This window comes from Callithrix jacchus, chromosome 13, assembly GCF_049354715.1.
Source record: "Callithrix jacchus isolate 240 chromosome 13, calJac240_pri, whole genome shotgun sequence".
In the NCBI taxonomy this organism is placed as follows: Eukaryota; Metazoa; Chordata; class Mammalia; order Primates; family Cebidae; genus Callithrix; species Callithrix jacchus.
The window spans coordinates 30,371,761-30,383,942 of NC_133514.1; the positions used below are offsets into that span (position 1 = coordinate 30,371,761).

The window sequence follows — 12,182 nt, forward strand, 5'->3', positions numbered from 1 at the left end:
CCTACTCGGGAGGCTGAGGGAGGAGAATTGCTTGAACCTGAAAGGCAGAGGTTGCAGTGAGCCGAGATTGTGCCATTGCACTTCAGCCTGGGCAATAAGAGTGAAACTCTTGTCTCCAAAAAAAAAAAAAAGAAGAAGAAGAAATAGATTTCAACTTTACATTATTTTCTGTTAATATTATAATGGATATATTTTGATAGTCAACATTTGAATAATGGTTTATCAGGAAATAAATTTTATACATTATAGCATCACAATAGCTCTACTTATTCTAAAAAACATTTGTATGCCTTCAAAAAATTTGTAATGATAATTTTTTCAACCTCTACACTAAAGAAATGAAATATTTAATGATTTTTATTGGCATTTTCTGAATGGTACAGTCTGAAACTTTGTGACGCACTTGAGACAAGAAAGAAGCAAACCTGGTGGTTTTTTAAAGGTGACTTGAAATTGTAGATTTTTTGATTCTCAAGAATGTACATTTCAAAGCAGTAGTCTCCAAAGTAGGATACAGACTCCCTAAGGAGCATACAAGATGCCCTATTGGAAAAATACTAGCATTTTAATTTGTAATACTTTTATTTAAGAATAAAGAAATTAAGATTTGCCAATATTGAATACAAAGATAATGCTAGCACACTCACTAGGGCCATGTGTCAGCCACTGTGACTCATGTCAGATATCAAGGTTTCCTGAGGAAGAGTGGGACTTGTCAGTATGGAGGGACTGACAGTGGCAAACTCACCCATTTGTTCCCTTTCAGCATATTTTGGCATAGTGGACTTTACATATCTCCAAATGAGGTGAATTTATAGATATTATCCTAAATGGTAGAACTTTTATAAATATCATGCTTGTTCAGAGGAGTGACCCTGACAAGGGGCACAGGGAGTGACCCTGACAAGCTTTTATAGTATAAAAAGTGGTCTGGTTATTTTATGAGCAGTATTTTAAGGTATTGTCATAGTTGTGCTATTTTTAATGAAAATAAAAGGGTTCAAAATTTGCTGATAATTTTCTGAGGACAAGGGATTATTACTTGTATGTAGATACTCTTTAAAAAGGAAACATAATCAGATCCTTAAAGGTAAAAGTTACATTTTTTAGGTTAATGAGAAAGTAATTGCTTTTTTAAAAGAAACTTTAAAAAATGAAGAGAACATTTTGAAAATAGATTTTTAGAAAATGTTGACTGTTCAGTGATTTTGCTGAAAAATGATATAAATGAATCACCCAGCCATCAAAGCTATATAATTTAAAAACATAAAAACAGAATTTTCTAACCTGTTCAAAAGTCTTCCTTAATTTGGATTTAGGGTGGATTTTGAATCATTCAAAACATTGTAACTCAACACTTTCTAATAACTTTGCAAGGACATCAGTAAAGATGGAATTTTACTGCAGAATTCCATTGAAAACCTTAGCATAATTAGTAAATTACATTAAAAATAAGCATTATGATTGAGTCGGCATAGTTGACAATGCATTTCTTTCATTGGCTCCATATATATGTATGAAATCCTTCAGCTAATACAGCCATTCAAACTAATTATCAAAAATGAACTTAGAGCCCGGTGTGGTGGCCTGTAATCACTCCTATAATTCCAGAGCTTTAGGAGACAAAAGCAGGAGGATTGCTTGAGGCCAGGAGTTTGACACCAGCCTGGGCAATATAGCAAGACACTATCTCTAGAACAAATTTAAAAATTAGGCAGTCGTGGTAGTATGCACCTATAGTCCTAGCCACTCGGGAGGCTGAGGCAGGAGGATCACTTGATCCCAGGAGTTTGAGGCTGCACAAAGGTATGATCACACCACTGCAACAGAGCAGCAAGCTGTCTCTAAAGAAAAGAAAAATAAAATGAACCTAAAATCAAACCCTCAAATTCCTATATCACAATTTTTATAACATTTCGTTAAACGTTTAAACTACAGTCAGTTGATATTTTCTACCACTAGTAATTAAAATATTTTTTGGACAGTGCCATAGCCTATCCCTGTAATCCCCGCACTTTGGGAGGCAAAGAGCAAGAGGATCGCTCGAGCTCAGGATTTCGAGAACAGCTGGGCAACTTAGGCAGACCCTGTCTCTACAAAGAATAATCAAAATTAGCCAAATGTGGTGGCACATGCCTATAGTCCCAGCTACTCAGGAGACTGAGGTGGGAAAATCACTTGAGCTCAGGAGGCCAAGGCCGCAGTGGGCTGTGATCATGCCACTACACTCCAGCTTGGGTGACAGAGCCATACTCTATCTCAAAAAATAATTATCATAAAATCTTTTTAAATTTTTAATTATTTCATCTCTTTCCCATTCATAAATTCTCTTTGTATAAGTTTCGTACATATTTATAATAGTATAGCACTTCTTGGTTATAATTTACAAAGAAATTCATATATATATATATATATATAAAGTGTTTTCAAAACATTTTTACTTGGAGAATGTGTAATTCAAAAATTTGAATATCATCTGCTTTAAAATGGCATTTTATGTTTTTAATTTATGAAATCAAGACAAAGTGGAGTAAAAGGGAACAGAGTTCTGCAGATGTACTACCCATTTTGTCAGTAATACTACTGCATTATTATATAAGTAACATCTTGTTGCTTTTTCAAGCAGAAAATACTAAGCTAAGTGAACTTTTTACTATACTTATGAGCTTTGTATATTTATCATTGACCTGTTTTTGTAAATATCTTATGACATTTATAATGCTCTTAAAAAATTATGAATGATGCCCTTCATTTTGGGAAAATAGTATCTATTTATTGTCTCCCATCAGGCATTTTGTTTTATAAAGGTTCAGTGAAAAATAACATTATTTTATGACTTGTTCTAGTCATAAAATCCAGTGATCACTGGATAACCACAGACCTATGGTAAGGCTGACTAGAACAAGTCTGAAAATGTATCATGCATATGAAGGGCAGACATATGATAACCACAGACATTTTCATCAATAACATCTTAGTTCATCAGTGGGGCATGAATAATTGTGAACAACCCTGTCAGTGATGTAGAATAACTTCTAGACTTGTGTATTCATTCTAGTCTCTTTTTTTTTTTTTGAGACGGAGTTTCACTCTTGTTACCCAGGCTGGAGTGCAATGGCGCGAACTCGGCTCACCGCAACCTCCACCTCCTGGGTTCAGGCAATTCTCCTGCCTCAACCTCCCGAGTAGCTGGGATTACAGGCACGCGCCACCATGTCCAGCTAATTTTTTGTATTTTTAGTAGAGACGGGGTTTCACCATGTTGACCAGAATGGTCTCGATCTCTTAACTCGTGATCCACCCGTCTCGGCCTCCCAAAGTGCTGGGATTACAGGCTTGAGCCACCGCGCCCAGCCTTCATTCTAGTCTTAACACTATAGTTCAATTACATTGATAACTCTTGCTAGTAGGCCCTTAAAAAGACGAAAGTTATATTTAATCAGAGTTATGAACCCATAGATATTAATTGCTATCAGTAGATATCAAATACCACAACAACTCCTATTTACTTTTCCCCCCACTCCAAGGCAAGATGCTATTCCTCATGGTTGGTGTAAAAATGTGTGTAAAAAAACTCCCTGTAAGAAACTCACCTTAGCTATTGTTGGGCTCCCATTTTTGCATGGTATTTCTTTCTGAGGAACTCATGGTTTCTGTATGATTTTCAGGCAACTCAGGGTTTCCATTTGATTCTAGAAGTTCCTTCTGAACAAGTAGCACCAGTTTTTAATTAGTATTCAGCTCTCTTCCACTGCTTCTACCACCATGCTGCCTTCCCCTACTCCTGATCAGTCCATTTCTCAGGCAAAGGCAGAAGAATTTGGAAGAAGACCTAATTACCATTAAGTAATTTGTCTTACTTTGACAGAACTTAGTAATAATTTTATAAGTCAAAACATTCTTTTGCCAAAGCTTGTTATACATACAAACTTCAGATTTGTTGTTAATATTAAACTAAATGTATGGCATATATAAACTGGACAGGCATGCTTCTGAGTTTAGAATCCTCTGTTTTCTAGTTTTGTGACCTTGGACTAAATTTCCCTGAGCCTCAGTTGACTCATCAGAGATATGCAAAGCAACCTCCCTACAGGTGTTTTTTTTTTTTAAATCAAATGAGCATATGTATAAAAATATGTAGTGGGGCTCAGCACACAGATAATGTTTCGGTTATTTGTGAATATGAGCATTTTTTTCCATATTTGTCTTTTTAAACATGTATGTACTGTGTATTTCCTTTTGGTTATCTAAATTTTATAAGACACATATCTAATCCCTTTGTAAGTGGGTTTGATCCACTAACTCAATAAATATTGGCATGCATGCAAAATGATTAAGACTGTACTAGATACTGTGGCAAATACTGGTTTGAAAGTTAATGCAGTTACCAAACTAAAGTCCCGAATCAATTTAGCAGCATTAGTAATGAAGATGGAAGAGAAAGATGAAAGCCACTTATGAAGAAATAATTGTATTACATGGAAATGAATTGAGTATTAGAGTGGACTTAGAAAATAGTGGCACAATTAATGGAAGCAAGAAAACTACAGAAAAACACTGGTTTCCTATGCCTTTGTAATGATTTTCTACTTGAAGTTGGTATTATAGGACATTTAATAAAACCAGCAGTTGGAAAGGCAGCACTAGAGTATAAGAGGGTTTAAGATTAGAAAGATCTGCTGAGGATTGACCTAGTGATTCTACATTTTGGGAGTGAGTATGGTCCTCATAGAAAAAGAAGAGAGTTAAGGAAAGATCATTTGAAGATTGCCCATGTTTATAGAGCAGTAGTGGGAAGAAAAGCTGAAAGTTCTATCAGTGTCCACAGAGTAAAGGGGAATATGAAGAAGGAGCAGTTGACCAGTGCCGCAGAGAGAAATCAAAGCAGACTGGGGCATTTACTTAAACAGTTTTTATATGAGAGTTTTGGTAGCTTTTGAAGGAGAAATTCTAGAGAGATAGAAGTAGAGATGTATATCAGTTAGGGTCTTGGCAATAAATGGCATACTTAAAGTGGGTAATTTGGTGAGCATTTAATAAATTAATGATATACAAACATGTGGGAAAGGTTCAAGGAAAGCAACAAGGAATGAGGTTGTACTAGCAGCAAAGGGGAAGGTATGATCATCTCTGGTCTGAAGGGAAAGGGAAATGAGGTTGTACTAGCAGCAAAGGGGAAGATATGATCATCTCTGGTCTGGACAAGGGAAAGGAGAGGTTCTTGGCACCGGATTGGAAGATGACAGATATATGGAGAAGGCCACCTGGCACCACCTGTAGCCTTTGATCCAAGGATGTACCTAATCTTACTCTTCATTGCCCTACTGTCCTCTCTTTCTTCCCAGTACCCCTCCATCTCCTCCCAGTGCCCATGACCAAATTCAACAAAACAGTGAAGACCAAAATAGTGTGTTGATTTGGTTCATACAAGTGATTTTCTTAGGATCCAGAGCAAGGTGGAGGATGGCTGTGGATCCAGAGGGGGAAAGGGGGCAATATTCAGCAAAAGATTAGAAAACAAATTGCTAGTAACAAGAGTTACAAGAAAATTTAAGTCTTAACCAATTCATTTGAAAAATCCTCATTTACTAGGAGTAAACTTTTATAGCTTAAAAAAATCAGTAATTTATTATCCCCTGCTTTGGGAGTACTATAAAGTCTAAATAGAAAAGACATGAAGATTTTATCCTTTATGCAGCATTTCTTTCCTTACTGTGGTTAGTCTGCCCTGGCATTCTGCATTCTATCTCTAATGAATTGTCTCATGGTTAAGAAAACTTCTGCCCCAACTGCATATGGTATTCAAGAAGTTGAATTCTTAAATGCATTTTTTCATATATAAAGCATAGCTATTTTGTTATTATGTGCATCTGTTAAATACATGAAACATGAAGGAATTTTTTTGACAGTTCATATGTCTTTAATTGACAGATTTATTTGCATTGTGTTTAAGAAGATATTGTGACATAATAATTGACATTTAATAGGCTTATTTCTCACATTTAGAAGTGATCATGAGGCTCACTTTGGGGAAATGTGTCAGCTCATTATAAGAGTTTTATTAATGCTTTTCTAGAGGTAGATTGATAAGTAGGTTGTTAGCCCAAAAGTGTAAAAGGACTTTTAAAGATACTATAGATCTAAAGTTATCTTTTACAGTGCAAATAATGTCTGAAGTTTGATCATATCAAAATAAAGTCCAAAGGGGCAAGTGTCCCAGAGACATTTTAGTTCTCAGTAACAAACCAGCTCAATGTAGATTAAACACAAATGGAAATCTATTTTATCCTAATATAAATGTGTTTATTACTTCTGTGAGAAACCCATATGGTTATCTCCCAGAAATAATATGTAAGAATTGTAGCTGAGATTCACAGAAGACCAGAACAAGAAATTTAGAAACTGATAGGTACTTTGCCTGCCATTCTCTATGCCTCTCCCTCCCTGTTTCCCTCTTTCCCTCCATGTCTCTGTCTCTTCCTGTCTCTCTTTCTTTCTCCCTCTTTGAAGTTGCATGGTTTCTTTTCCCTGCCTGTGTTTGTTCATGTGCTTCATTCTTCTTTCTGCAGACTGCAGTTTTCTGTATTATTTCTCTATTGCCTAAATGTGGCCTTTTACAATCCACATTTATTATTTTATCTGTCTTTGGCTTAGAAGTATACCACCTGCAGCTGATAGGGTCTTTTCCATCTCAGGGATGAAAAGGGGAGAATTATGAATAAGACTCACTTGTTGAGTACGGGCATTCATTGGATTGGCACCCTCTAGTCTAATCAGCTTTGCTCAGTTTGTTATTTCTTAAGGCATGTGGGCAAGATTAGATTAGTACCGCTTTAAACAAGCAAACTATGGTATTATAATATACGTATCTCTTCAGGGAATTTGATTGTTTCTTTTAAATTTCCATATGAATGTTTACAGACACTACACTCAAGTTCAGCTAGTAAATGGAAATCCAGTTCCATAGTCTGTAATGAGTTCACAACACATTAAAGGATTAAAAAACATTTTAAGTAAAATAGTGATTACTATGTCAGTATTCTATTTAACAAATAAAATTGTGTTTGTCTCTTTTATTCCTCATATGAAGTGCTTTAACTATGCATACCACCAAGGATAATGATGAATACTTGTAAAACACCTGTAAAAACTTTAGAATCAATTTAAATTATACTTTTGTTACAGATAAAGCAAACTGATTATTTTCAATATTAAGCAATTCTATAAACACTGGCATTTACCTTTCTTCCTCAGTTTCCAGTGAAAGAGGAATGATTTTTGTTAGAGAATATTTTAGTAGTTCCTAATGTTTGTTCAATATACAGAACAGTATGTCAAAAGTAGTATTTTTTATCACCAGAATTTATTAATTTTTTGCTCTTATGAGTCATTCATTTACCAACCATTTTAAAATATCTACTTATAGAAGGCATGGTACTTACTGCTAGGAGGATATATAAAGTTTGAATTTGATCAGGATCCTTCTCTTAAGGAACTTAAAATCTAATAATTGTCTAACACAGTCTACTTGACTACTATATGAATCAGAAAATGGTATATATAATAAAAGAAGTATAGGTCGATTTATATTCAGAGGAATAAACAGTTATTTCTATTGGTAGTGGCAGCCTGGAGGAGAAATTAGAGAAGTTTCATGAAGAAAATAGAATTTCAGCCTGGAATGTTCAGGAATTAGTTATATAGATATACATAGGCAAAATATAAATAATAAATTTTCAGTAAGGACGGAAAATCAGGAAAGTAAAGGGGTTTACTTATTAAACAGTCAGAAGTTATGATTAGTTAGTCCAAAAGGCACAGAAAATGGAAATAATGAAAAGCAAGATCTTGGTAGTCTCAGTTGGAGAGTTTAGACTTTGTTTTCATAACACTTGGAGAGCCTGTCATTCGTTTTTCTATCATAGATGTATTAATGCTTGTTCATTTTTTTATTGTTCACTTTCACTTTCAATGTGTCATGGTTTGAGAAAAAAATGCAATGTCACTTTAGCTAAAGAATACAGACTGTTTTCAACTCTCAGCTTACTTGAAATGAGTTTTGAGGTTGAGACACACACGTTCACAGCTAGAGATGTAAATACAGAAGTCACGGAATAGTTTGTGATTAATTACCAAATGAGTAATATAGACAGTGATAGCTTTAAGTTTAGAAGTAGCCTCAGGATTAGCTGTTTAAGACTAGGCTGTTCACACTGAGTAGAATATTGAAGGATTCCCCTCAGCCATTTCCTTGTGGTCTGCTTGCTGGTTGCCAGAACTATTTTGGCATTTTTTGAATCATAATTTTATGTCTTATACATTTCAAGCCAAATGTCATTGTGGTTTTATATAGTTTTACTCAGTTATTCATCTTCTGAAAAGTCATTTTGCTGCTCAGATAGAAATAAAAATACATACACTAAGCTTGCAACCTCTAGATACAAGAAAAAGTGGGAATATGTTTTGTCTCCAAAACTGCCAGACATCTGTTATCCTGACTCCTGAGTGAATAGGGCAATCCAGTCTTAACCATTTAATTACCACAGTTGAGGTGTAACATTACATGTAGCAGTTTCCTTATTTGAGACAGTTTTTGTAACTTGGTGAAAATAATCACTTTAGTGCTGAATGTTAAGTATTTTTGGTGGCATCAAATCATGTTTCCACGCTTTAACAAGCTGGATTGGGAGTTCCTGTTACTATAATAGAATAAGTTAGTGTGTTTCTTACCCAGTTTCAGAAAAATGTTAATGATTAGAATGTCCGCAATTTTAGGTTTTTCTTCTGTGCTGCAGAAGTAACAAAGAAATCAAAACTCAAGTTAGTTTGGCAGCTTGTGTTTTCCATTGATAAATGCTAATGGCTGTGCTTTTGTGTTGTTGTGTATCAGTAGTGATTTTTTTGGCAAATGTGATAGAGGTAAATATGTTAGTATTTCATGGGAGTTTTGTGAAAGACCATCAACAATTTATATGAACCCTTCTTTGAGTAAGTACAACAGCCTTACTGGTAATGATGAAAGACTAGTGACAGGGAGACCAGTTGTCTTACATCCTTTCTTTTCTTAATCTTATATTTAGTGGGTGTACCCAAATATTTTAAATAATCAACCAGCATATAATTGAGAATTTATTATGTGTCTTTAGCAGAAGCTTTCTAGAAGACCCAGAAAGTCTATCTGTAACATGGACTCATATTCTCAATAACCTTAGTTTAACTCAATAAACAAAAACTACCCCAGTATTATAAGACAGTTTAGTGTTAAATTGACATAGATGTTCAGAAAGGAGTAATTAAAGTCTTCAAGAAATCAAGGAAGATTTCTTGGAGATGGGGAGACTTATACTGGATCTCAGAATCCAGAAAGGCAGAAAGAAGAGTTTCTCTGAAAAGGGCAGCAAGTATAATGAGCATGGACTTTGTTCTGACTGGAGTAGAGGGTGCTGATTGGGATATGTTGGAAGATAAGATCAGTCATATTTGACCAAATTATGAACGTAATCCCAGTGTTTAACATTGTGTTAAAGAGTCTCACAGCAAGCTAAATTACTCTTCCTATGTATTGCTCTTCAAAGCTTTAAAAAGGAACATTTGAATCCTCAAATCATTTTTTGGTTAAATGTGCTTGTAATTCAATTAAGATATTATAGTTAGCTATATTACCTATAATCAGAAAAAATATATAATCAAGTACTTTGACAATCTTTGCTTACATATTTTTTGTCTCTATATTCTGGGGGAAAGTTTGGTAAAATCCATTCATTCAGGAGAATTTGGTGAATATTTTTATTCATACCAGACCAGAGTTGCTGCCTCCATAGACCCTGAAGTCTCGTAGTTGAAGGGAGTAGCAGGAAATGGGAAATGGCCATTCAAGGAAGAGAGGGTATGTTGTAATTTTCAGTAGGGTGATCAGAGAAGGGTACCTAAAAGGAAGATAGTTCTTCAGAATCAGTGAGCAAAAGTTAGTAATGAATGTCTGTGAGATTTTTTTATAAGCTTTGCAAGTTGATTATTTTCACAAGAATGTATTTACTAAGGTATAAAAGGAAACTAAACTACATGCTCAATTCGATGTTCCCATCTGATGATTTTTCAGATGAATGCACTGGACACCCTTGGTCAGACTGCTTTGCATAGAGCTGCCCTAGCAGGCCACCTGCAGACCTGCCGCCTCCTGCTGAGTTATGGCTCTGACCCTTCCATCATCTCCTTACAAGGCTTCACAGCAGCGCAGATGGGCAATGAAGCAGTGCAGCAGATTCTGAGTGGTGAGTTAAAATAGACTAACAGGGCATTTTATGTTTTCTATTACATTCCTACTGAAATACAGACAAACTTTGCAGTGTTTACTTTGCCTAAAGTTTTTCTCATGCCTTTTCTTGCTTCCAGTGTAAACTGTGGCCTTCCCCATCTCCCTTTTTTGGTACGGTAAGGGAGGTGTCATGGGACAGAAGCAAATACAGCTTTTTATTTTTAAATTGAAAAACTGACTCATGAGGGTTCTGATCAAAAGTGACTTAAAATTCATATGAATAGTGTGGAATTATGGTAGCTCTAAAATCTATCAAATAGAGACAATTGTAAGTCATATGGTAATGACATTTGATTAATTGTTCTTAGGTGTATAATGTTCTGACATTTATAATTCTTAATTGTACTATTATAAAATTATCTTGTCTCTTTCTGGCTTAAATATAATTATAAAATCTTGCAAATTTTGCAGTGTCTGCCTGGTATAGTGTTAGATATTTTAAACATAAACTGATAAGAAAATAGATACTGGCTTCCTAAGTCCCAAAACTAGAGGAAGTAAAACAATCTACCTTTGACAAAATGATGAACTAGAATCAAAGAAAATTTAGTATAATTGACCTCTTTCCTAATTTTTAAATTTTGTCTGTGGATTATATCTGCTGTGGAATGAAATGACAAACCAGAAGAGTAAAATATAGAAGGCTTCCTGCCTATAGTCTAGTAGTTCTTAACTCTATCAGGTAAGATGTTTTATGACATCCTTTTTAATATTCAGAAGTGAAATTCATAGATGTTATGACCTAACCATATAGGTACCTTCCCAAAAATCTATATAAAATACCCTAACTATGATATAAAGGAAAAATGGCAGTAAGTTACAATAAAATAATTTCCAATTTATGTAAATAGATGGAACACGACTACATTAGAAGACAAAACATGACTCCACAAGTTTCTAAAGGGACCCCAAAAAGTACAGCCCAGTCAAGAAATCTCTGCTATATGATGCAACAGGGACCCTTCCAGAGTTTGTAGAGATTATGATATGTGTGTGTTATTATAGGGAGATCAGAGCTAAATAGCATAATAAAACTAATTGTGCAACATTTTGAGAACTATTGATGAGGATTTATTTTCCTCATGCTAGGTCGTTCATAGATGGTGATCATTCTACTTCAGTCTTAATGGTGATCTTTTAGACAATGAAGGAAAACCTATCTCGGGTGTCTTCACTATCAAAATAAGTAAGATCCAGCTGAACAAATGAAATTTCCTAGTATAGATTTCAAGCTAGAACTCAAAAAAAAAAGCTGTTTCTACAGAGTGACAGAACATTTCCTTAAAGAAGATACTGCTCCTTGCCTAAGAAATATTTATTCACTCTCAGTAAATTCTAATAATTTCTAAAAGTTGTGGTTTTTGTTAAAAATTCCTAAATTTTCTCATTTTACTAAGAATCATTTAGTACTGAATTTTAAGTTAGTTTCTATAAGTTTTAACCATAAATCAGGCAAACACATAGCTTTGCATCAAAATTTCTGATAATAGGTGCATAGGTTTTAGAGATAATTAACAGCATGGAGAAGAAAGTATTGAATAAATCAAGCAGATTAGATCCATATAATGCATTTAAAATGTCTTCTAACTGAATGCAGTTAGAATATATGAGTTCTAGTAAAAGTAAAATTGAATACTGAATGAAGTTGAAATATTTTTCTCTATTTTGATAAATCTGCTTTAAAATTTATTTTTTAAATAAGACATAGGTAATTAAATGCTTAATTTAGAACATGTGAAACTTTTTAGTTTAATTTTTTATTGATCTGGAAAGCTAATACAAATAAAAAATATGTATAGGAAAGTTTTGCCTTCCAAAGGATTTTTGGTTTTTTTTTTTTGTAATGGGAATTGTTTCTGATTTGAAA

General features: G+C 34.3%; 1 protein-coding gene across 4 annotated transcripts in view; it reads left to right on the forward strand.

The window, feature by feature from the left end:
- The window catches only part of TNKS (tankyrase), a 193,974-nt gene that overhangs the window by 129,730 nt on the left and 52,062 nt on the right, over positions 1 to 12,182 (forward strand). For all 4 annotated transcript variants that reach the window (XR_013525585.1, XR_013525586.1, XR_613140.5 and 1 more), the window contains exon 12: positions 10,100 to 10,271. Coding sequence is in view for 1 of the 4 variants with exons in the window: in XM_002756912.6 (XP_002756958.2) it covers positions 10,100 to 10,271 (172 nt within the window). In the remaining 3 variants the exon portion in view is untranslated. The remainder of the gene's footprint in view (positions 1 to 10,099; positions 10,272 to 12,182) is intronic.